This window comes from Furipterus horrens, unplaced genomic scaffold (assembly GCF_987537825.1).
Source record: "Furipterus horrens unplaced genomic scaffold, mFurHor1.1.pri manual_scaffold_4, whole genome shotgun sequence".
NCBI lineage: Eukaryota > Metazoa > Chordata > Mammalia > Chiroptera > Furipteridae > Furipterus > Furipterus horrens.
In genome coordinates this window covers 15,451,532-15,479,341 of record NW_028327174.1, presented here as the reverse complement: position 1 = coordinate 15,479,341, position 27,810 = coordinate 15,451,532, and the positions used below count along the sequence as shown (strand labels likewise).

The 27,810-nt window shown below is 36.4% G+C and overlaps 1 protein-coding gene across 3 annotated transcripts in view; it reads right to left on the bottom strand.

Moving 5' to 3' along the window:
- The window catches only part of WASHC3 (WASH complex subunit 3), a 47,976-nt gene extending 21,863 nt beyond the window's left edge, over positions 1-26,113 (bottom strand). Inside the window, exons 1-5 of one of the 3 annotated variants that reach the window (XM_090275352.1) lie at positions 25,944-26,113; positions 25,291-25,389; positions 12,813-12,878; positions 10,955-11,062; positions 7,158-7,268 (exon numbers count right to left, since the gene is read on the bottom strand). In XM_090275352.1, coding sequence (XP_090131478.1) covers positions 7,158-7,268; positions 10,955-11,062; positions 12,813-12,878; positions 25,291-25,389; positions 25,944-25,994 — 435 coding nt within the window. In that variant the 5' untranslated portion in view covers positions 25,995-26,113. The remainder of the gene's footprint in view (positions 1-7,157; positions 7,269-10,954; positions 11,063-12,812; positions 12,879-25,290; positions 25,390-25,943) is intronic. The other 2 variants (XM_090275353.1, XM_090275354.1) reach the window with 2 other exon arrangements.
- Between the last annotated feature and the right edge of the window lie 1,697 nt (positions 26,114-27,810).

Genomic DNA, 27,810 nt, shown 5'->3' with positions numbered 1-27,810 from the left:
GGCAGATTTTACGGCTGCTTAAGAAGAAAGCCAAAAAGATTATATAGTTCATTGATACTTAGTTTTTAAAAAAATTATGTTTATAATTTGTAGGACTTCCTATCTGAAGTGAGTGATCATGAGTGATCACTGTTGGTGGTCAGCAAACTTATATAAGCAGAAAAATTAAAATAGCTACAGAAACGTCTGTCTACTCTCTATCTTGCTAGAGAATAAAATGGGTCTAAACAATAATTCGGAAAGGAAGAGAGAGAGGAGATCACAAGACAGTTGAGCGCCTAGGAAGTATTAAGATGCTGAATGAAAGAATATTACATTTTAGAAAAACATAAACTCAGCCTAAGCGGAACTGTAGATGTAACAGTCTGGTTATGGAGTAACAACTCATTTTTAAGTGATAAAAATATAAACACAATTTAAAAAGTGAAAGAAATCTTATTATTGTCTTTAGGAGTTGAGAGGATTTCTGCACTGTTAATTCCCTTTTGAGAGCATAGAACATTATTTTGTGGATCTTAGAACAGATTTTTATACTGTTGGTATATAATGGATGTTTTTCAGAAAGGCAGTTCTTTTATTGTTTGCCTGTTTGTTTGTTTTTGAGACCATGCTATCTTCCCTTTTGTTCATACAAGCAATCCCCTCTCTAGAATGCAGCTTTGGTAACATGTAGTAACGTGTACGCTACACGACTTAAGACCATGCCAACAGTCAAAGAACAACTAATTTGATGAGTTATGCTGATACTGGCCTTCCTCTGCATTAATAACTAAAAGGACATTTTGAGTAGTTGGTAAGCTACAAAAGCCTTAGCTGCCTTCTGAGGTAAAGAAAAATTGGGTATTTCAATAAAAATCTGCATCTTATTGGGAAAGTGAACCACTTTCCAGCATCGCTAAGGCAATTTGTAAAGAAGCTACCCTCCAGAATTAACTGGGATTAGGTTCCTCCTTATAGGAAGTGTTCGAATTTGTTTCTCTTTCCATCTATATCCCTTTGAACCCTGCTTGCTCTCAGTCACACTCAAGGGACTGAGCCACCTTAGCAGAATGAACAACTGATTAGAAGACTAATACGGAAAACAGGAAGGCATTTCACCATCCTAAAGTATAAAGACACAAAGCTATGTAGGTTCTCCCCATGTCAATGGCAGAAATTGAAGGATTCAATGATACAGGTCGTAATAGGTCTCTAATGACTCTTCTGTGAGGCATTTTCTAAAATGCAGTGATATTGTTATCTATTCTTCTAGTAACAGCTACAGTTCTGTGAAAACATGGATACAGAAAACCACCGGCTATGCAGATGCCGCTGAAGAACAGCAGTTTTGGTGATGCCTTATGACAATAAAATGATTATACTTCCGGAAACAACCCTGGCTGGTTTGGCTCAGTGGATTGAGCGTCGGCCTGCGAGCTAAGTGTCGCTGGTTCGATCTTCCAGTCAGGGCACATCAGAGAAGGAAAACTCTGATTCCAAAAAACCTCCGCTGCCTTGCGGCATACCTCTTCAGGGGAAAGGCTAAGGGAGTAAACCCCGACAGAAAATCCGGAGCCGGAGTCCCTAAGGCGGTTTGATGTTGTAGTCAACACCGGCAACTCCTGCGGCGCACCTGAAGCCAAGCTGTATTGACTCCGTCTTTCCCTTGGATCCTTCAGCTGCGAAGAGAGGGGGGGTCTGCTGCATGGGCAACAGCAGACCCTCCATATCACCCTGCCCAGGCTCTGTAGCTTCAGCTCCACTGGAGAGGACACTCCAGCGTCATCGCAAGATGTCGATTCAACATGGGAGGAGACAGATACCGTGTCACTCCCGAGTCGGACTGCACAACCATTCTCGGCGGTGCAGATAGACTCTTAAGAAGCTACACCATCGTCTCTCGAGACGGACGGCTGCCAACGACTTCCGGAAAAGTGCTAAGTGGTTCAGAAGAACCAAAGAGCTATGCTTAGCAAAACCCACAGGTATGTTCAAGGAGCTTTAAACTAAAATCAAAGGGTAAAAAAAATGCTCGGGGCAGAAAATCTGCATAGACGTTTTTCTAAGGAAGATATGCAGATGACCAACAGGCATATGAAAAGATGTTCATTATCACTAATTATTAGGGAAATGCAAATCAAAGCCACTATGAGATATCGCGTCACACCTGTTAGAATGGTTATTATAAAAAAAAGACAAGAAATAAGTGCTGGAGAGGATGCTGAGAAAGGGACCCTCATACACTACTGGTGAGATTACAAACTGGGGCAGGGCAGCCTCTGTGAAAACCTGTATGAAGGCTCTTCAACAAAATTAAGAACAGAGTTGCCATCTGATCCAGAATTCCTTTTTTGGGTGTTCACCCAAAAGCATATGAAAACACTAATTCGAAAATACATATGTTCTCCTATGTTCAGTGCAGCATTATTTACAATAGCCAACATATGGAACAAGCTAAGGGTCTATCAACACATAACAAAATAAATATGCGGTACATACAAAATGAAATACTATTTAGTCATAAAAAAAGGAAAATACTACCACTTGTGACAACATGGAAAGATCTTGAGGGTATTATGCTAAGTGACATAAATTAGATGGCAAAGAACAAGAACTGTATGATTTAACTTATATGTGATATATAGATCACAAAAAAGTAACATGAACTAACATAACAAAAATAAACCCATAGATACAGACAAAAGAAAGGGGATTATCAGAGGCAAGGGCTGTGGGGAAAGGGCAAAGAATATATGGTAATGGATGGAAACTATACTTTAGGGGTGAGCATGCAATAGAGTATAGATACTGAATGATAATGTATACTTGAAATTTATATAATGTTATTAACCAATGTTACCTCAATAAAAATCCTCAATGTCAAGAGAAAAAAAATCAGTAAAAGGACTAGTAGGTAATTAAGAGGAGAGACATAAAAATATAGAGAACAAGGCCAATACCCTAAAATAAAAAGTGTCTCTGTGTATATTGTGTGTGTGTGTGTTTGTATAGAGCAAACATGACATTTCAAAATAAATACATCTCAGGGATCATTAACACTTAGTGGGATGAAATTAATGAGTGGGAACTGGCATTTGAAAGGCATGTGTTACAATGTTTTACAATCGAAGGAGAAAGACACCTATAAATCAATACATATCCAGATATATGGATGTTCTTGAACATGGAATAAAGGAACCCCTAAGTGATGCTAAAAGAAAGGGCAACAGTTATATTATCAGACGGAGTATTCTTTTTGGCCACCTGACCAGATGCAGAATTTAGATGAGGTTTTCTGAAACATGTTGCAAACAAGTGCTAGGATTAAAATACAAACATGATGTAATGGCAGTTTAATTTTGTCCAAATCAGGGCATCTGATAAATTCCTATATGCCGAAAATTTTACTCTTCAACAGGTAAAGGAAGCATTGAGAGGGACTGATTTAACTACTTCATACTTAATTTGAACAAATGAGAACTGAATGATGATGCAGAAGTGACATGAACTCTGGTAGTGACCATGCCCAGGAAAGACAATCAAAGACATTGCCAAACATGTATCCTACACCTGTGATTGGCCATTTTGACAGTCACTCATGATATACTTAGGAAACAGGAGATAAAGTGGATTTATAGATGGTTCAAGCAGAGTAATGTCAACCACGAGAAATTCCACTGCTTGGTCTATTCTTGGTTTGGTTCTACAAAAGATTTTAGATCAGTAACATGACTGGGAGCACTTCTGTACATTTCCAGGTGACACAAAGCCAGGAAGGAGGGTTAATACCAGGGTAAAATCGTTCATTCAATAAATACTGATTGAACACCTTAACGGGCAAGGTGTTTAAAGTGAATACAAAGATGAATCAAGACACAGTTCTTCTTGTGATTTCCTTTTCAATAGGGGAGACAAAATATGTGTAAATAATCATTGAACAAGATATGAAGTTGTAAGTTTTATAAAAAATATAGACAGGTCAATGATGAGAGACAATACTTTACTTTTATGTCTTGGTGGGTTCAGAATCTGATGATTTAGTGGAAGTGTTCACAGGAATATGTTAGATGAGAAGAATCTGGGCATGCAGTAATTAAGAGAAGGGAAATGTAGATTCAGAGGTGGAAAAGCATGGAGCTTATGTTGGGAAGAATTTGTGGTTTGGTATGAAGAATGGAATTCAGGACAGGCAGCAGTAGGAAACAAAAGTTGGGTAATAAGATTCTGGGATCCAGGCTGGCACAATAAACTAAAAACAGTAAAATTAAATTTAACTTGGATGAACTTGCACTTTTAACATGCCAGTGTAAAGATGCTGCTCCCCTTAAAATTACCTCCAAAGAGTAAGGCCCAAACTCCAATTTTAATGACTAAGAGGCATATATGAACCACAATAACATGGAAATTAAAAGCAGATAAAAGAATGATTGCTGACTTAGCAGAGACATGCCAAGTCCATGAGCCTGAAGAGGGGCATACCACAAAGTAGCAGCACCTCCAGAAACCTGGAAACATTGAGGAATTAGAAATACCCATACCTAAGGCAGAGGGAAGGTAAAGTGCTGAAATCAGGAAAATTGGGCTATAAACAGGAAGAGCCTGAGGCTGAAGAAACTGAAATCCTGCTCATACGCAGTGGTACCAAACAAAAAGAATGGGCTGAAGCTAAAGTACTTCTATAAAATTAAAAATAAAGTAAAATTAATAATTATTTATTCTTAAAATGTTACCAAGTAAAGCTTCTTTTAATGATGTTATAATATAGGTTGAAATATTTTTAAGCACTTCTTAATCAGAAGGGCTTTTTATTAAAAAAGAAATATGTATGCTCTAGCTCAAAGTCCCAACTTCAGAGATTTTAATTTAGTAGAGTAGGGACCAGGAACCTGTATTTTGACAGAGCTTACCAATCCAAAAACCACTGAGTTAATGTAAAAAAGAAATGTTATCACCAAAACCCAGCAGAAGGGAAAAGAGCATAGAGAAAAGGAACTGGGATGGTGCAGGACCCAATATGATCCCCTACCCTCACGGAGTTTATATTTCAGTAGAGGGAGACACACAACCACAGTATGAAAGATAAGTAGTAGCATTTTACATATTACTGGAAGGTTATATGAAGAAAAATAAAGCAGGTAAGAGGTGTATAAGGAATGGGGCCAGAGAGAAGGTTCTATATGAGTAAAGATTTGAAGGAAGTGAAAAAGTACACCATGAAGATATTGGGGAAAGTGTCCGAGGCAGAGAGAATAGCTGATGCAAAGGCCTCGAGAGGGGAGGCTGTCCATATACTTGTTCAAGGGACATCAAGAAGGCCAGCAGAGCTGAGCTGAGTGAACTAGGATAAAAGATCAGAAAGGTAACAGGGGAGAGCTAAATTGTACAGGATTGCATGGGCCTCTGAAGGACCCTGGCTTTTACTCCTAGTGAGATAGAAAGTCATATGAATAGAAGAAGGAATATTTAAGGAGTATTTTAAATATATATATGCATACACACATATAATATATGTAATTCTGAAACACAATGAAATCAATCTAAATAATTAATAACAAAAATAATTGTAAGTGGTGTCTGGAAACCTTAGCTGCTAAATAGATCTAGACAATACCTAGTATGATACCTTAAGGTAAGTGTTTAATAAATATTTGTGGAATAAATGGATAGTGGATTTATATAAAAAAGAAAAATAGGAGTTTTTAAAGTTCTTGTAAAATCAGAGGTAATAAATGCACCAAGAAAATCACTGTTATCCTAAAACACAGTCTTTTACCAAAGATGTTAGAACATTCTTATAGAAATCAAGTAGATTTTCCTCTTTCATACTTAAAATATGTTAGGCAAGAAGAGACTAAATAAAAAGGCTTCCAGAGTAACTCTGAAACCCTTCCTCTTTTGTTTGAAAGAGTCAAACACAGTTTTTAACAGTCCAAATTTTAAGCTTAGCTCAAGCATTCCTGGGTTCCAGCTTTAAAAACTTATTTATCGTGATTAATGTCAAACTAGCTCTATTTTATTCTCTTAATAAAAGAACTTCATACATTTTCATCCCAAAGTCTGGTTCAGTTTTTTCTACAGACTAGCTAGAGCCCTGGTTTTTGACCATCAATGAAGAATTCTGGAAGTGACAAACCCACTGCTCTGACACATTCTCTTCCCACTGTCACCACTGCGGCTTCTAAATAAGCCAATCCACTCTTTCTGGTTGTCAGATACTATTTGATTAAATTATCTTACTGATAAAGAATGCATCGACAGCAAAATAGAACTGCTCTTCTTTAGTGTGAGTACTTCCTTTGTCTGACAGTGGAACGGTAAAAAAACATTACTTTTTTAATTAACCAAAAAATGATGGACAGCTAGCTCCTTCAACCACTGCAATAGGACTTTTATAGGAATAGAAAGAAATCAGCTTTTACTGTTATACGCAACTGCAGATATTTCTGATATCATACCATGTAATGATTTCCTAGAAATAATATAAATTCTAAAATCATATAATAAAATCACTACCTTACATGGCCAAGAGATTTATGCTCTTAGACACGCTTACTGATTTTAGAGAGAGGAGGGGAGGGGAGGGGAGGGAGACAGAGAAATAATGACGTGAGAGTGAAACACTGATCAGTTGCCCCTTGTACATGTCCTGACCAGGGACTGAACCCTCAGCCTAGAAATGTGCCCTGACTGGGGTTCAAATATGCAACTTTTCAGTTTATGGGACAATGCTCCAACCGAGCCACACTGTCCATAAAGGCTAATTTATGCTCTTTTCTAAGAACCAAACCATTGACGGATAAAAATTCAAAATAAAAATATACAAAAAAATTTTTTGTGCTAGCATATGGGACTTAAGCTTAAGCCTTATGAATAGTCTACTTTCATTCCTTCATTGATACATCCCAAATTTGCTATAACTTTGTGTAAAGCAAAAAAAATTATATAAATCTATATTAAACTGTTAGTTTGAAGCGTGAGATCAATTTTAATTAGAAAGATTTGACTTTTGGTTACTTATCTTCAGGGCATTCATTGAACATAGGAGAGAAATAAGAGAGCAGAAAACTTGGTCACTCGGTTTAGCAGTTGTTCAGGTTGAAAAATAACAATGAAAACCTCCAGGGTTAAGAATTTCAAATGAGACTGCTAGACAGAGAAGACAGACCAAATTAGCTTACCACTTGAACCATTTTGAGATATCTGGCATATCTTGGATCCTTGGCTACAGTTAAGATATTTTCTGCTGTTACTTCACTTTCCTGTGGTCCAGAGTCTTGTAAACTGTTCTGCTGTAGAGAGTATTGCGTGTAAATCTTTAGGCAAGTCACAAAAGGGGTCCATCATGTTACTTAAAAGGGATGTTTCTTTTTATAATTCTAAAGCAATCAGTATCAGAAAAAAATCATATTTCTAAATTTAAATACCAATAATTTAAAGATATATGTTTCCAAATATTTAAGTATTATTTAGAGGAAGCTACACTTAATAACATTATTTTGTTCCTTAAAAATGTAAATGTATTTATGAAATAAAAAAATACTAGAATTCTGCTTTACTTTCCCCAGGGTGCTGATAAAAAAGAATTATAGGTGGACATATTATTTTAATAAAACTTCTAATAAAGCTAATAAAACTATTCAATTTGTCTATTGTTTGACTCTAATGGACAATGAATTGATTTTCTAGATATCTATCATCTGCATAACTGATTCCTCATTTACTAAATAATCTTTTTCTAAATTGATACGGCTATTCTAACATCTCAGAAAGCAATACCGACTGAATTTGTGGAATAAAAAACTCATTTTTCAAATAAAATGATCTGGTTTTGTATATTTCAGCTACTGATGGAACTATTAACGGTAACGTTCTCCAAAGAGTGGTCAAAATTAAATACTAAATACTACTTACAGAGAAGAATACTGGGAATGGTCTTTTAGCTAAAAATGCTTTCATCATGCAGGCAGTTCTCACAGAACTGTGGTAACTGAAACCTGTCCACGCTGCAACCCTGCCCTCACTTACGTACAAAGTTAGGACTGTCTCTATACACTTCTTGACTTTTCTATCAACCTAAACATTTAGAATAAGTTCATTTTGTGAGTTCTCACTCATTATTTGTATATTAACATAGGAATTTCCTTAACAGGATGAAATCAATTGCGTGTCCACATATCTATGCTGAAATATAGACAAATCAAGAAATATCTTTAAAACATTCAGTTTTAAAAATATGAATGTGAACTGTATATTCAAGATTTTTCCTCAGATAATTCAAATATAAATTAAATCTGTCAAAAAATCTGAAGCAAATAAAATATCCAAAAATCCTTCAAGTTTCTACTGTCACATTAAGTACACAAAAAGGAGTGTGTGTGCATATATTCATCTGTAAAATAAATAAAACAGAAAAAGTCCAAAACATTTAATTAAATAAAAAATGCCAACAAGACCCAAGTACAAATTTTTTAAAAAATTATTAATAATAAACTCATGGAAAAGTACCTCAGACTAACTGATAATTCATATAGGCCTTCTGGATCTCAAAACTTAGCCATTAACTTTTGCCTAATAATCAAGACCTCAATAAGGTTTAATTATGTCAGGTCTTATACCTTTGATATTTGAATGACCCAATAAATCCTTTGTCATATCTCTCAACTGTCCTTCATTTTATTCTCAGTCTGCACAACTGGATGTTCTATTGTGAGTAATGACGAAATCTGAATCATGCAGTTAAAGTTGCAGGAAAATCAGTACGCCAAGCTTGGATCTTTGACTCATACAGAGATGGCAATGAATGGATGATTAAGAAAAAGTGCATGATTATCCTTCATATGGTAAGTGAGTTGACTGTAATGCCAATGGAAAGTCTGTATTAAGCAATACTTAAGTTCATTTCAAAATATTTTACAAAAATATACCAATTAATAACAATGGAGAAAAAATAAGTTGATTTGAATATTAAGAACATGATAAAGTTATTTTATTAAAGTAATCAATACACAACTTTACCACACTGTTAAACTCAGGAAGTCCACAGAACTTCATAAATCCTCCAAATGAATTAATATACAATTTTAAAATAAAATTACCAGATATATCAGGTTATTCTGAATTTTAGAAAATTTAACTTGTGAGACCTTTAATAGGTAGGATGAATACAACTACATAAGTTTTAGAAGACATATTATAGATGGCATTCATAATAACATCTGGAAAAATTAATATTAAAAGTTATACAGACTTAAAAATTTATAGAAACGTATAACTGCTAACATTCACTCTGCTAGGTAGAGTGTAAACACTTTAATATTTTTTACATGCCTTATTTTAGGAAAAGGGTGGTCCACATTTAATAGAAAGGACCTATAGAGTTAAATTCCTCAACAACACCTGGATTTCCTCTTGCACATTATATATATTCCAACGGCCATCAGAGTGGAATTTCCTATATTAATTAAATGGATGTTAAATTTCCTAGTATTTAACTGTTAAGTATATGGTCATCTAATTCATTACAGAAATCTATACTATATTGAAATATATGGGTCCTCCTACAGTGCCTCCTACCACATGGGCTCAGTATGTTTAATAAATTCAACATATGTGACGGCGGCGTTGTAGGGCAGCAGGTAACAGCTGTGACTTTTGGCACCAGATTGCCTGAGTTGATATTCTAGCTGTTACACTTATTATTTGACCTTAGCAAGTTACTTATACATTTATTATTTGACGTTTAGCAAGTTACTTATCCTCTCTGTACCTTAACTGCCACATCTATAAAGTAGAAGTGATCATATAGTATCTATTGTGTAGGGCTGTTATGAGGATTAAGTTGAGTTAATTTATGGAAAGCACTTGGAAGTGTGCCTGGTTCACATAAGCACCTTTTACATGTCAGTCATTATCACCACGGTCAACACAATAATAATCTAAAAAAATATCCCATGGAAAGTACCTCCAGGTACAAATGCAGAATTCCATATAGACAGGAAATGTACTTGTTCAGTATTACTTGGTAGAACACCATTTTTTGAATTAATTTATTTGGAATTTTATACCTCAGTGGGATGCACTAGGGATTATTCTCAATCAATTTTTATTTCTTGGAATAATAAGTAATATGTAATTTAAACTTATACAGAGAGTAAATGGGCGTTAAGGCTTAAGAACCAAATGTAAAATCCAAAAGCACACTTTTAGACAACTGGTGTTTCCTAGATCAGTATCTCTCAAATGTCAAGAACCTACAGATCACCCAAGGCACTTGTTAAAATTTATATTCTGATTTAGTAAGTCTGGGGCGGAGCCTGAGATTTCTAACAAGCCCCCAGGTGATGTTCGTGTTGCTGGTCTTTGGAGCAAATGTTGAGTAACAAGAAGTTAGATAAGATCAGGGAATTACTTTCAATTAAATTGTGTATGACAAAGGCATTGCGGTTATGCAAGGAAATGTCAGAACTTTTCAGATGCACCATGAATTACGTGGGGTGAAATGACATGATGCCTGGGGTTCACTACAGCAAGCGGTAAAATAGAGATGAAGGCAGTGGCCACACAATCTTAACTGGTGAATCTGGGTAATGGGCACTCAGATATTCATTGTACTATTTTATTTTTGTGTGTGTTGGAAAGTTTTTGTAAGAAAACATTTAAAAAGTACATTTCTTAGAACTTAGAAAAAATTTCCATAGTGAACTTGAAGGAAATAATTATACTGAAGATTTTTCCTAGTCCTGTATAAAACAAGTTGCTTTTTAATAGGCAAAGAAAATATTAATTTCAGGAACCCCTTCAAAATAACACACAAAATAGCTAATTTTTTTCAATTTCATTTTCTCTCTTAAGCTTTTAAAATGTTACTATTCAAAGTTTTATATTTTTATTTAACTTCTTCCATCAAATATGCTAAGTAGCTCTATCTGGTGCAACCAGAAGATCTGCTCATGTTTCTTGGAACTTAAATACTGACCTGTGATTGCTCTGAAGTGGTTTCAGGACGTGATTCATTTGTGATACTAGAGACACTTACGGGAGATACTTCAAATGTGACATCATCTAGGCCTGGGATAGATGACAACTGAGAAAAGAAAATTAATGTTGGTATATGAGGATGTTAGTAGGTACTTCAACACTAAGTTTCCAGGTGAGTATTTCAATGAGCTCTCTTCTGTTTTTAAGCATGTAGAAACAAGTTTATAAAATCTCATTTTTGGTGTTTGAAATTGTCCATGCTACCAACTATTTAAAAAGGGAAAGGCAATCAAAAATAAAATATTTTTGAACAATTTCTTACAAGTCTAAATTAGCTTATAACATTTCTTTTACCAGGAATTACTTTGAAAATGTAAGACTTCCTAGTGTAAGGAATGAGAGCATGGGCTTTGGAGTCCAAGGGCCTACATTTATATCACAAGCCATGTGACCTTGTATAAATCTCCATATGCCTCAATTTTCTCACCTGTGGAGTGGGGATTAAAAAAAAAACACCTCACAAAGATGTTGTAAAAAAGTGCTTTGGAGCAGATTTTAAGTGTAGATTATTTGAGAAATGACAAAACTCTTGTCTTCACACTTTAACGTGACATAGCTCATTCTCTTCCTTCGTTAAACATTTATCATCGAATGTTACTAAAACGTGTTATTTTTCATGCACAAAAAAATGGGCATGCCATCAGTAGTTAAGCATTTCCTGCGGGAGGTGCACGAGCCATGCAAACCCTCTTTCCTGATTTCATCTTGATATCAATGATAAACATTTGTCAAATGTTTGGCTAACTTTGGAGATTAACTCTATGACCATGGAAATAATTAAGGTTAACTTATCCTTATACTTACGTTACTTGTGACCTTGGGCTCTAACTCAAGAATTCCCCAAACATTAAAACCAGACACACAATCATAATAAAGAATAATGAAAAACCCACTGGTAATAAGAACCGAAGCGGTGATATTCATTGAGAACTGTTGACTGATGGCAGTACTAGCACAGTGGCTACGGCCCAAACAGTTTCAATTGGGAATGGCAGCTAGAATTTCTTGAACATATTCAAGGCCAGGTAGCCTAAATTTTCTAAGTTAGAGAAGTGTTCTGAGAGACATATAGTGGTTGAAGTCTAAAAAAAGATGTAAAAAGTACAAACTAGACAGCCTGATCCTTATGCTAAAGATATCAGTCATTTTACTTCCTCGTAAATATTTAGTAGTTTTTCAGGTTTTTCTTTTTTTGATAAAAGGATAAAGTCACAAAAGTGTACTAGTGTCTTTATTACTTTACAGCCAGGAAAAAAAAAAAAAAAAAAAATCAAAAATCTGTAAGCTTTCAAATCAAAACAACCTTCCACTTTTACTAGTTATCTTTTGTAATTTCTGACATCAAAATGGGTATTCTTCATTAGTATTTAATATATTTGCAAATAGAAAATAGCTGATTATTTTCCCCAAATTTTGCTCTGGAGACATCTCAAGTTATGTAATTTTTACTGTGTTATTAAATGATTCTTATTAAAATAACTGAAAATTTTCCATCATCTGAAGTAAACTAACAGCTCAATTTGTTAACATGTTACTCACATTATGCTTTTGACTAGTATAATTAAAGACATCTCATCCCATGTGTACATGTACACAGACTCAGGTTCATAATGAGTATATTTCCCTTTTTAATTATAATAAATTAAAAAAAAAACAACAAGTAAAAAACACTGTATTACCTCAGCATAAAGGAGCTAAGTTTAATTCATCCCCAAATGCAGTTAAAATTAAGTAAAACTGAGAAAGTTTTTAAGTGTACAGCAAAGTTGATACTCTAAATTTTTCAAAATACAAACCTTTGCATCTAAAATATTGAGAGTTGTTTCAATCTGTTGTATACGAAGAGAAAGGTCTGCCAGTTTCTGGAAAAGATGAGAAACAAAAGAATAAAGTCTGATTAAAATAAACTATTAAGGATAACAAAGGGCAGATTTGAAAATAATGAAAACTATAGTTGAAGTATTTGTCACTTTCTAATATACTATCTTCTTATTTATATGAATAAGAATAGATTTAACAAATGGTGCTGAGAGAACTGGATAGGGACCTGCAAAAAAATGAAACTAGACCACCAACTTACACCACACACAAGAATAAACTCAAGATGGATTAAAGACTTAAATGTAAGCCGTGACACCATAAAAGTCCTAGAGGAAAACATAGGCAAGAAAATATCAGATATCTCACGTAACAATCTCTTCACGGATACATCTCCTAAAGCAAGAGAAATAAAGGAAAAAATAAATAAATGGGATTACATCAAACTGAAGAGTTTCTGCTCAGCAAAAGAAAACATCAGCAAGATGAAAAGGAAACCAACCATATGGGAAAACATATTTGCCAATGACATCACAGACAGGGGACTGATTTCCAAAATATATAAAGAGCTGATACGACTAAACATCAAGAAAACAAACAACCCAATTAAAAAATGGGCAAGGGACCTGAACAAACACTTCTCCGAAGAGGACATACAGAAGGTCCATAGACACATGAAAAAATGCTCAACATCATTAGCCAACAGGGAGATGCAAATAAAAACCACAATGAGATACCATTTTACACCAGTCAGAATGGCCATCATCAACAAATCAACAAGCAACAAGTGCTGGCGAGGATGTGGAGAAACGGGAACCCTACTGCACTGTTGGTGGGAATGCAGACTGGTGCAGCCACTATGGAGAACAGTATGGAATTACCTCAAAAGATTAAAAATGGAACTGCCTTTTGAACCAGCGACTCCACTACTAGGATTATACCCGAAGAATCTTGAAACACCAGTTCAAAAGAACTTATGCACCCCTATGTTCATAGCAGCACTGTTTACAATAGCTAAGTGCTGGAAACAGCCTAAGTGCCCATCTGTAGATGAGTGGATCAAACAACTGTGGTACATTTACACAATGGAATACTATGCAGCAGAAAGAAAGAAGGAACTCCTGCCATTTGCAACAACATGGATGGAACTAGAGAGAATTATGCTTAGTGAAATAAGCCAGGCAAAGAAAGAAAAATACCATATGATATCACCTAATACAGGAAACTAAAGAACAACACAAACAAAGGAACTAAATAGAACAAAGAGCAGAATAGCAGTCAATAGGGGGGAGGGGAGAGGGAGAGAAGGGGGATAAGTAAGGGAAGGGTTTAATTAAAGAGTCTGTATGAAAGACTCATGGACATGGACAACGGGGAGGGATATGATTGCGGGAGAGGGGGTGGGGTGGGTGGGGGAGAGAAATTAGGGGAAAAGGGGACAACTGTAATTGAAAAACCAAAATAAAAAAAAAATAAATATATGAATAAGAATAGAAATGCAAGTATTCTATTATTTTCATTATTATGATTCACAGTTATTTTATAAAATTGTATTCACAGATAAGAAGTACATTTCCAGTCTTATCAAACTCATTATCAGAGCCATAATCAATACTGGAATCAGAATGAAAACTTATCCCAGGACAGAGGTTTTGTTCACTGCTATACCCCCAGTGCCCAGAACAGTACCTGATACTTAATAGGAGCCTAATAATTATTTGTTGATGAATGAAGAAATTCTTCACAGAAAACAAGAACAAAAATTAACACAAGACAGCCTGGAACAGTATCTGCTTTTATAAACTAGTTAAACATGTAAGTATATACAATTAGTCCTAAATTCAAACTTTTCAAGTTTGAAAAGTAAAAGGAGATGAAATTGAAAAGTGAGCCATTCATGTTGGAGAGAATTAAAAGAAAAAACCAGAGTTCTAAAAAAGCAAAAGGAATCAATTTACCATCAAAATCTCAGATAAACTAGACCAAGGGCTTACTATGCTCTACTCTGTACAAGTAAATTTATCTGTCTGTCTGTCTATCTATCTATCATCTATCATTACCACACTAAAGTAACATCATAAAATATGATCCATGAGAACACTTCTTTAAAGCTCCCTAAGCCTAAACATTATCACATTTAGTGACACAGTGCAGGAGCTGCTGGCTAGTTACTAGTTGTTAGATATGCAGCATTTCAACTGCTTTCTGGGATATTATCAAGATCCTAACTCATAAGCAGATTTTAACACCTCAAGAAACGGTCATTTTGCCCACTTTAAGAAAGAGGAAAAAAACAGAAAACCAGCGCAGAGTAGTTAGTGCTGCTGCACAAAACACGTGTTTTTAAGATGAGCATCTTGGTATCTACAAAGATACAATTTAGAAATAAAACACCAGAATCTAGTTTTAATGGCATTCAAAGCTAAGTGTAACTTTGATTTCGAGGATTAATTCATAGAAGGCTTTTATACAAATGCAATCGTCGTCGTCGTCGGCAGCCGTCCGTCTCGAGAGACGATGGTGTAGCTCCTTAAGAGTCTATCTGCACCGCCAAGAATGGCTGTGCAGTCTGACTCGGGAGTGACACGGTATCTGTCTCCTCCCGTGTTGAATCGACGTCTTGTGATGACGCTGGAGTGTCCTCTCCAGTGAAGCTGAAGCTACAGAGCCTGGGCAGGGTGATATGGAGGGTCTGCTGTTGCCCATGCAGCAGACCCCCCCTCTCTTCGCAGCGGAAGGGTCCAAGGGAAAGACGGAGTCAATACAGCTTGGCTTCAGGTGCGCCGCAGGAGTTGCCGGTGTTGACTACAACGTCAAACCGCCTTAGGGACTCCGGCTCCGGATTTTCTGTCGGGGTTTACTCCCTTAGCCTTTCCCCTGAAGAGGTATGCCGCAAGGCAGCGGAGGTTTTTTGGAGTCAGAGTTTTCCTTCTCTGATGTGCCCTGACTGGAAGATCGAACCAGCGACACTTAGCTCGCAGGCCGACGCTCAATCCACTGAGCCAAACCAGCCAGGGTATATAAAACAGGTTTATAAAACATATGGATGAATGTTGTTGGTGTTTTCCTGAAAATCACAAAAATTAAATTTTGGCCAGTTCAATCAATCTTTGAATTCACTAGAGAAGCTTACTAATTGCAGAAACCATACAGCAAGTTAATCTGTAAGATGAATGTAATTTCTAACTTATTTTAAAATGCATACATTGGTTTTATGATAGTAAATGAACACAAAAAAGCAATGAAAAGAATTAAAAATTAATCTTTATGTTTTAATATATTTTATATAGGTATATATTTTAAGCCATGATCATCACTGTAAACATTTCAGCATTTATTTTACATATCACTTGAAATCCCACACCAAATGTATAAGGTAGAAACTATTTTGACAGCTTTCAAGATGAGAAAACTAAGTCTTCAAACAAGATATTCTCAACTCAAATATTGCAACTCCAGATATTTTTGAAAGAATTTTACATTATTTGAAAGAATTTTGCACTGTTAAAACACAACGCCATAGCCGACGATGTATCCATGCAGGTTGTAATAAATAATTTTAACAAATGCACCCTGCTGACGGGGGATGCTAACAGCAGGAAAGACTGCGCGTGGAGGCTGGGTGTCAGGGCGTACACGGGAACTAAGTGCTTTCTGCTCAGTGTTGCTGTAAACCCCAAACTGCTCTGAAAAGTAAAGCTTATTAATCAAAAAAAGATGGAAGTACCCAAGTATTTCACAGACAAAATGGTTTGTTATTCAAAGCTAATAAATGATTAGTCTGTTTCTTACTATGATGAAGCTGCTACTGTGCTGAACACAGGGAATCAAATTTTTCTGATCAAATTTCCTAAAACATTTTCTGTTTATCTGGAGTTATTTAAAAATTGAAATTAAATTCTTTTCATGGTTAGATCATAAAACTAAATTGTTTTTCAATGAGTAGTCAATGATTCATATTTACAAACTGGTATTAAATTCTTTTTAGGGTTAGATCATAAAACTAAATAGTCCTTCCTTCAATGAGTACTCAATGATTCATGCAGGATAGGCTAAGGATTGAAATACAAGCCTTAGTAAATAGGAAATAAGAATGAAAATGTTTATTTGAAAAATTACTTGCTAATATGGAAGACTAAAGAGGTTTGGGCAAAAAAGTTTATAGCTGGTCCTCCATATCTGCAGGTTCTGCATCCTCAGATTCAAGTAACACCGATCAAAAATATTAAGAAAGGAAAAAGCTTTGCTGTTGCTGATGCTTACTAAGTATTAGTTAGGACTGCAATGGCTGTCTGTACTAAATATGTACTAACTATTTTTCTTGTCATTATCCCTGAACAATACAGTATAACAACTATTTACATAGCATTTACATTGCATTAGGCACTTTCAGTCATCTAGAGATGATTTACGGTATAAAGGAGGATGTGTGTAGGTTATATGCAAATACAACACCATCTTACATAAGCGACTTGAGCATCCCCAGATATTGGTATCTGTGCAGGTACTGAAACAAATCTGCTGTGGATACTGAGGGATGACTGTACTTTCTAGAGCAATAATTCCCACTTTTTTTTTGGATACAGAATTGTATAGTATGTCATTCTTTGGCTTTAGCACTCATTTTACTTACTCTTATTTACTTTATCAAAACCTCACCAAAATGAAATGATCTTTTAAAAAAAATTTATTCACACAAGACATGGAAGACACTGATATTAACATCAATATATTTTAATTTATAATTTATCTAAACATCCTTGATCTCTAATCTAATAACAACCATAATTGTGAAGTACAATAGTCCGCTCCTATCTGTGGTTTTAGTTACCTGTGGTGAGCCACTGTCTGAAAATATTAAATGGAAAATTCCAGAAACAAACAATTCACAGGTTTTAAAATGCACACCATTCAGATCTACACAGACTGAAAGTGAAGGGATGGAAAAAAGAAATATTCCAAGCAAACAGACATGAAAAAAATGCTGGGGTAGCAATAACTATATCAGACAAAACAGCTTTCAAAACAAAAGCCATAAAAAGAGACAAAAGGACACTATATAATACTTACGGGAATAATCCATCAAGAAGATGATGGATTAACATATATGAACCCAACACAGGAGCACCCAAATATATAAGGAAAATCTTAGAAGACTACACGAAGGATATCAACAGCAACACACTCATAGTAGGGGACTTTAACATCCCATTGTCAACAATGGACAGATCCTGCAAGCAAAGAATCAACAAAGATATTGTAGCATTGAACAACACTCTTGATCAGTGATTCTCAACCTGTGGGTTGCGACCCCTTTGGGGGTGGAACGACCCTTTCACAGGGGTCGCCTATGACCACTGGAAAACACATATATAATTACATATTGTTTTTGTGATTAATCACTATGCTTTAATTATGTTCAATTTCTAACAATGAAAGTACATTCTGCATATCATATATTTACCTTATGATTCATAACAGTAGCAAAATTACAGTTATGAAGTAGCAACAAAAATAATTTTGTGGTTGGGGGTCACCACAACATGCGGAACTGTATTAAGGGGTCATGGCATTAAGAAGGTTGAGAACCACTGCTCTAGATCAAATGGACTTGATTGATCCATACAGAACTTTTCACCCCAAAGAACAAAATATACATCCTTTTCAAATGCACATGAACATTTTCAAAGATAGACCACATGGTAGGACAAAACAAAGCCTCAACAAATTCAAGAAAATTGAAATCATACCGAGCGTCTTTTCAGATCACAATGCCTTGAAACTAGAAACCAATCTCAAGCAAAAAACTAAAAAACATTCAAATTCATGGAGACTGAATAACATGCTATTAAATAATGTACAGGTTAACAATGAGATCAAGGAAGAAACCAAAGTTTCTGGAAGCAAATGAAAATGAACACACAACAGCTCAAAACCTATAGGACACAGTGAAGACAGTCCTGAGAGGGAAGTTCATAGTAATACAGTCCTACCTAAAAAAGGATAGAAGAATCTCAAAGAAACAACCTAACCCTGTATCTACAAGTACTAGAGGAACAACAAGCAAAGCCTAGAGGGAGTACAAGGAAGGAAATAATCAGGATCACAGCAGAATTAAATGACAGAGAGTAAAAGAAAAATTTAAAAAGATCAATAAATCCAGAAGCTGTTCTTTGAAAAGATAAACAAAATCAACAAGGCTTTAACCAGACTCATCAAGAAAAAAAGAAGACCCAAATAAATAAAATGAGAAACAAAAGAGGAGAAATTACAACCGATACCACAGAAATACAAAGGATTGTAAATTACCACAAACAACTATATGACAAGAAATTTGACAACCTGGATGAAATGGACAAATTTCAGGAAACATATAATCTTCCAAAACTGAATCAAGAAGCAGCAGAAAGCCTGAATAGACTGATAACAACTAGTAATCAAAAAACTCCTGGCACACAAAAGCCCTGGACCAGATGGCTTCACAGGTGAATTTTACCAAACATTTAGGGAAGAGTGAACTCTTATCCTTCTCAAACTATTCCAAAAAATTCAACAAGAGGGAAGAGTCCCAAACTCTTTTTATGAGGCCAGTTTTATACTAATTTCAAAACCAGGTAAAGACGCAAGAAAGAAAGAAAACTACAGGCTAATTTTGCTAATGAACACAGATGCTAAAATCCTCAATAAAGTATTGGCAATCCAGATCCAGCAATACATTAAGAAGATCATATACCATGATTACCTGGGATTCATCCCAGGGATGCAAGGATGGTATAATAGTCTCAAATCAATAAACATAATATACCACATAAACAAAATGAGACAAAAATCACATGATCATATCAATAGATGATGAAAAGGCCTTTGATAAAATACAGTACCTACTACTATGATAAAAATGCTCAGCAAGATGGGAATAGAGGGAGCATACCTCAACATAATAAAGGCCATATACGAGAAACCTACAGCCAACACCATACTCAACAAACAAAAACTAAAAGCTTTCTCCCTAAGATCAGGAATAAGACAAGGGTGTTCGCTTTCACCACTTTTATTCGACATGGTTTTGGAAGTTGTAGCCACAGCGATCAGACAAGAAAAAGAAATAAAGGCATCCGAATTGAAAAGGAGGAAATAAAACTGTCATTATTTGCATAAAACATGACAGTGTACATAAAAAACCCTATAGGCTCCACAAAAAACTACTTGACCTAATAATAGCGAGATACAAAGTCAATAATCAGAAATTGAAGGCATTTTTGTACACGAGCAATGAAAAATCAGAAACAGAAACTAGAAGAAAAATCCCATTTACTATAGCAACAAGAAAAATAAATTACCTCGGAATAAATTTAACCAAGGAGGTAAAAGACCTGTACTTGGAAAACTATAGAACTCTGAAGAAATAAATTAAGGAAGATACTATAAATGGAAGCATATACCACATCCATGGATTGGAAGAATTAACATCATTAAAATGTCCATACTACCCAAAGCAATCTGTAGATTCAACACAATCCCTATTAAAATACCAATGGCATGTTTCACAGATTTAGAACAAATATTTCAAAAATTTATATAGAACCAAAAACAATCCCAAATAGCCTCAGCATCTTGAGAAAGAAGAACAAAGTAGGAGAGATCACAATATCTGATATCAAACTATATGCAAGGCCACTATGATCAAAACAGTCTCGTATTGGCATAAGAACAGATACATAGGTCAATGGAACAGAATAGAGCCCAGATATAAACCCATGCCTCTATAATCAATTAATATTTGAAAAAAAGGGCAGGAGCATAAAATGGAGTAAAAATGGCCTCTTTAAGAAATGGTGTTGGGAAAACTAAAATGGTACATACGAAAAAATGAAACTAGACCACCAACTTACACCACACACCAGAATAAACTCAAAATGGATAAAAGACTTAAACATAAGCTGTGGCACCATAAAAGTCCCAGAGGAAAACAAAGGCAGTAAAATTCAGATATCCCATGTAGCAATATTTTTGCCAATACAGTAGTCCCTTGCTATATCGCGGTTCACTTATTGCAGCCTCACTGTATTGAGGGATTTAAAAAAATATTATAATTATTTATTGCAGATTTTTTGCTATATTGCAAGATTGTGCGGTACTGTATACGTATGTTGTTAAAGTTACGTAGGTTTAAGAGTGTAGAATAAATGTAAGATTTCTACTTTGCGGGCGGGGGGGGAGTGTCTGGAACATAATACCCACGATAAGTGAGGGAATACTGTATATCCTCTAGGGCAAAATCAAAAAGCTTCCGCGTGGCTAAAGGAAACAGCATCAAAATGAAAAGGGAACCAACTATATGGGAAAACATACTTGCCAATGATACCTTAGACAAAGGTTTGATCTCCAAAATATATAAAGAACTCATATCATACTACTCAATACGAATGACCCAATTAAAAAATGGGCAAAGGACCTGAACAGACACTTCTCCAAGGAGGACATACAGAGGGCCCATAGGCATATCAAAGAATGCTCACCATCACCAGCCATCAGAGAGATGCAAATTGAAACTATGAGATACCACCTCACACCTGTCAGAATGGCCATTATTAACAAATCAACAAACAAGTGCTGGCAGGGATGTGGAGAAATGGGAACCCTAGTGCACTGTTGGTGGGAATGCAGACTGGTGCAGCCACTGTAGAAAACAGTATGGAATTTCCTCAAAAAACTAAAAATGGAACTGCATTCTGATCCAGCAATTCCACTGCTGGAATTATACCTGCAGAATCCTGAAACACCAAATCAAAGGAACCTATGTGCCCCTATGTTCGTAGCAGTGCTATTTACAATAGTTAGGTGCTAGAAACAGCCTAAGTGCCCATCAGTAAATGAGTGGACCAAAAAACTGTGGTACATTTACACAATGGAATACTATGCAGCAGAAAGAAAGAAGGAACTTCTACCTTTCATGACAGCATGGATGGAACTGGAGGATATTATGCAAAGTGAAATAAGCCAGGGGGCAAAAAACAAATACCATATGATCTCACCTGTAACAGGAACCTAATGAACAAAACAAACAAACAAAAGAGAACCGGAGATGTAGAAACGAGGAACAGACTGACAGCAACCACAGTGGAGGTGGGAGGGGGATAAGAAGGGAAAGAAGGGAAATGGTCTAGTCAAGGAGTGTGTATAAGTGACCTATTGACATGGACAACAAGGTGGGGATTGACTGTGGGATGGTGGGGTCAGGGGGTAGGCAGGGCAGGGGAGATCAGTGGAGGAAAACTGGGACAACTGTAATAGAACAGCAATTAAAAAAAGAAGATATGGTACACTCGTACATATACACAATGGAATACTACTCAGCCATAAAAAAAGATGAAATATTGCCATATGCAACAACAGGGATGGACCTAGAAGCCAGAAAGGGAAGCAACTGTTTGTTTAGTAAGCTTCATCTGACATGTAAGCCTGGACATTGTAAAAGTTGTAAAATCAGCTATAAACATGTGGTAGTAAATAGGATTTGAAGCAAAACATTATTTGAAGATTAAACCCAATGGCTGGCTTAACTGGATGCAGAAGATAAGCATTGTAAATTTTTTTTTAGATTATATAAGAATCCTAAGCACTTTAGCCTGTATGTAAGATCTGAGGGAAAAAAAGCAGCATTTTATAATATTTTAAAAAATGATTAAAAACCCAGTGTTCTAGGTATGTTACAGGTCTGAGTCAAAATAAAACTTCTGTCTGCCTGCTTACAGAGTACCTTTGACTTTAAAATTCACTATAAGGTTAAATTTCTGCTGAGTTTTCTCTGCAATATGCATAGAACTTGCACTGTGCCCCTTTCCCCCACTTAAATTTGCAGTCAGTAGGATTTTGCTGATCCGGGCCGGAATGGAAATGCTTACTGGGGACTTGTGAGGGGAGAAGAGATGACCCTAAGTAACTCTGGAACTTCGGTCTGATTCAAGTACTTTCCTTTCTGTCTTCTAACTTCTCTCCTATTCTGGTTCCAGTCCTTGGAGTTATAAAGTAGCCTGGTATCCAGAAAGCTTTTAAAAAGTCAAGTTCTTCACTTTTCTTTTTATTGTTTGGAGTACTCTTGAGAGAACTCTAAAAACCTGTAACAGTAATGAAGAAAGCCCCAAGAATTTTTTTGAAATTTAATGTCAGGTTGGATTTAGCAGTGACTGAAGTTGTTACAGTTTCGGTTTAGTTCAAACCAGATTATGTGATAAACAAAAACAATAACAATTAAAAAACAAAACAGGTCCTCCCCCCACCCCAGTTCACTTCCAGTTAAAAAAAAGACAACAGCTGAAATTTATTTTTTTGTGAAGGGAAACAAAATCGTTTGGTTCCTGTTTAAGCCTTCAACTAAATAAGGACCCAGTAGGTGCTACTAACAATTTACAACACATTTCAGAAAACCCTGTTAATCTTAAGGTGCAAGAAAATGGCACTTTATATTTAAATACATATATTACATCTATAAAAACACATTTCATCCAATGGGTGATGTAACAAAAAAGAGAAGACATAACAAAAAAGAGAAAACAAAAAAACAAATTTTGAAATAGCTATAAAGTGGACACCACAGTCTATCACTTAAAAATGATGTAACAAGTCTCTTATTACACCCGAAGGTGCAACATAACAGAATAGTGAGATGTATTTGATTTTTCCAGTTAAAAGATCAGAGTTGGAATCCCAACTCTGCTACTTTCTAGCTGTGTATGGGAAAATTAGAGCACCTACTGCAGCTATAAATACTATGCACTCAAATATATGTTGAATGAGTGAATGGATGATGAAGAAATGATTTAAACCTCTCTACATCTTGGTTTCTGTATTTCTAAAAGTGAAAACTGGACCTCTACCAAAGGCTGGACTGTGATGATTAAATACATGTAAAGAATTTAGTACAATGCCTAGCACAGAGTAAGCACACAATAAATATTAGTTATTGTCATCACACCAAACAGTCCACAACTGTATTCAAACTACTGAAATATGGATTGTAAGAAATGAGTTACAGTCAACCTAGATTATCATTAAGGAGAAAAAGGCAATAAACATTTAAGTTTCATGAGTTTTTGTTCTAGTTTTGTGTCTGGAGTTCAAGGAAGAACCAGGGAATAGTGAAACAGACAAAACAGTTGAGAGGAAGTTGAAGAGGAACAGAAGGGGAGAAAAGAATTAACCATTAGGCTTTGATAATTCATAAGCAATCATTAAATAAGAGGTGATTATTGTAAACAACACTCACTCCTCAGGCAGTGAAAATTGTCAGGCACCACAGTCATGAGGGACTATCCTTGGCCCAGAGCAGCTCAATAAGGTTCATTTCATAGTTGTGTTTGCTGGTTGTTGTTGATTTTATTTTTTAACTGGTGATGAGAAGTACAGGGATGGAGTATTTGCTCCCCTCTGCTAACAATCCTGGAATAGTGTCTCTCCAGATACTTCTCCACCCTGATATAAAAAATGAAGGACTAAATCCCTGGCTAACTGCTTTTTAGTCAGTCAATGCTATATCCCACTTAGAGAGTCAGCATTGCAAGATAAAACTCAGGGAAGCAAGCACCTAGTCTCTGGGCCCGCTGGATAAAATATATCGAATTGAGCACTTTACTTCATCAATTATCATTTCACTTCCTTTTCTCTTAAAAAACAGAAGAGATTTTGATAACTAGACAGAAAGAGCAGCTGGAATCTACAAGTGAAAATAGTTTTCTTGTCTCCATGCAATTTTTATTAATGATAACATATCGAACCAAAAGTCCACTTGCTAAGGCTATACTTATATTAAATACAAGGCAGAATGATCTGAATACTGTTTATTTAATTGGCTCACCTGTGAATTATCTAATTTTAACTTTCTCCTTTCTGAAACCCAACTTCAGCCCATATTTCTCTCTATTCTCTTTTTGCCTTTATTTTTTTAAAGACAGGGATCCCTGGATCTAGCATATAATCTTTAATTGGATACTTAATCCTCATTTCACAAGTCATTTATTTGCAGACAGTATTTTTATTTCCATAATGGTATTTAATGCCAAAGTTATGTTTCAAGGCTATCTTACCATTTTTTTTTTGATCAAGGAAGGCAAAATAATTTTAATATAAACTGAAATAATGTGTATCTAAACATGTAAATCTGGGGGGTAAGAGAAACAGCGAATTTGAAAATAAAAAATGCTTTCAACGATGACGTTTTGTTCTTTTTAATCACAATGTCTTACTGAACTATTTCACAAAGGCCTCTAGAAAATTCAGCAGAGGCAGGGGCCAGGCCTGATGGAACAGAATTGATGATTTAGTTGGTTAACACAATAACCGAGGGACAAGGTCATGGTATGTGAACAGACCGTACAATTCCTGTTTTGCTCATTTGCCGCCTTCAGAAGTGCGAAGTGGTTTCTAGGCTGCCCTTTAAATCAGTATCACAGGACCTACCTCCTCACACACTGTAGAAAAGCGGTTGAGGAACTGTACAGTGTGCACCACAAACTGGTTTAGAAATGCCACCGTTCTTTTCTGTTGAATAGCTGGCACCTGCATTATGTAAAAGAAATACATAATTCAGACAGGAGGAACATACACTGTGCGATCCCTTTGATATTAACAGCAACGGGTGTTTTGCTGTGTGACGTGGGTCCGCTGAAGTACTTGGAATGGCCCTTGTTCTCCTAAACTTTGGGGGTGGGGGATCCGAAGATGACAGAGGCTGCAGAAGTTCCAGAATGGGCTCTGGATTCCCAAGTATGAACGTGGCGGGAAAGACTAACATGCGGGAAAGACAGAAAACTTGCGGGCCGAGTAAGACGTAGGGTTCGAGGAAGCAACCGGTCCCTGTGGCCACTGAGTCACCCTTAAGCAGGCAGACTCGTGACACGGGAAGCGAAGACAGGGAGAGGCACACTACCCCTTAAACAGCTCGGGAGGGTCCCCTTTTTACGGTGAACTGGGAGGCTCTCCCACCCGAGGCTGGCAGAAGAGAAGCCCGGGGTCGGGAACACGGTAAGGTATGGGGGGGGTCTCCCTGGAAATCGGGCGTCCCTTCACCATTCTCCTCCCATGTCACCGGAAGTCCAACTCCTTTTACAAACCTTGGTCAGGTCTATGCCTGACCCCATGAGAGGAAGCCCGTCCTCATCCATCTCTTCAGCAGGCGGGGGACCCAGGGATCACCCACAACTCCCTCCCCCCGCCCAGTGTTGCCCATCCAACTCCGTAATAGTGCTTGAACGTCGCTCCAAGTCCCCGCCCCTCGGGTCCTTCCCGCCGGAAGGAAACGCCTCCCCTCACCAATCACTCAGCGGTTATCGGAGCCCGTTCCGTCGCAGAGCATTCCGGGATTGGTAGTTCTAGGTCTTGATTGTGCGTTCAAACGAAGGGGCGGGAGGTGGGGCGAGGCTAAGGTTCTAGCGGTAAGATCTTTAAAACGTGGCAAAAGAGGAAAGTAAAAAATTGCGTCTGTTTGAGGTTATACCTGCCTAGACCTGTTGTATAAATAGCTCTTGCGTTCATCAAATAGGTTATTTGTTAATAAAACAGTACGTTTTTTTCCTACTACTAAATACCACTCTGCTAGGCCCTGTGGGGAATACAAAGATTGAATCACATTAAACCTGTGCTTTCTGTCCTGAAGGAGAAAATAAGACTTGTTTACAAAAAGACTTTAAAACATGAAATAAAATGTCAAATGCTACTGGGGAGGCAGAAAACTGATGGAAATGGTATTCACTGAAGGAGATCTTGAAAAAGAACTTTGCATTGGAATTTGAAGATCTTGGTTCAGATTTTGACGGCACAGTTTACCAGCTGTGTGATTTAGGAAAGGTCACCAAACCAAAAGTTGAACTCCTTCCACTAGGTACCGAGCAAGATGCTTAATATTGAAAAGATGAAGAAAATAGTCTCTGCCAGGGCAGGCGTAGAGCCTAAAAGTGCGTATCTAGGAAGACATGCAAACAAGACTGAGAAAGTTGTGCGCATGCGTACAAATGTGAGTGCACACCCACACAGATGCAAAGTGCACCTGTATTGTAGATAAAAGATGCTCTGAAATCTGATGAGAAAACCAGAGAAGTAGCTTTTTAGCAGCTACTTGAATGCAATTAGCCAGGCAGACAATTTCGGTGGACCTTTGTACAAAGGCATAGAGGTATGGGGGAATATGGTATGCAGGGGAAATGGATAACTCAAAGGTTCTGTTGAAGCAAAAAATCCCAGAAATGGAGAACGGTTGCAAAGGAGGCAGAAATATACAGAACAGTTCATTAAGGCCCCTTTATTGCCAGATTTGGTACTGTAAGTCCATGTTTCTGTAAAGTGAGAAATTATTGGGGAGTAGGTGGTGCTTCTTACAATGCACATTGCAGGAATTACCCTTAGATAAACAACTGGGACTTCTTGGAGTGAGTAGAAATCTGCATTTTAACCAATTTCCTCTCCCACCCCCAATTATTCTGAACTAAAAGGTTATAATGTTATTTCTACAGGTGATGGAAGCCATTAAAAAATCCTGAGCAGATGAGTTACATGACTCACATTTGTAAAAAGGCTACACAATGCCTAGCACATAGATGTGTAATAAATGTGAAAACAGAAAAGTTGAGAGTATGTATATACATGGAAATGGAAAGTAGGACTGAGGAAGGCTAAGAATCCATTTAAATACACATTTCTTCATGTCTATAATTGTATCTATGTAATTGTCTATATAATCTCTTCATATCTATAATTAAATATTTCATTCTTCATTATCTATTGAGCACCTTCCATGTTCTCAATACTGTACTAGTGCCACAACTATAAAAAAGATAAACATTGTGACAATTCTAGGCAACTGTATATTTTGTTTTTTCACCTGGATGAAGTCCATATAAGGAGGAATTTTTCCATTAGGCTATAAATTCCTTGGGGCAAGGATTATCTTCTTAGGATTCCTCAGTGCCAGCCACTCTGATTTTC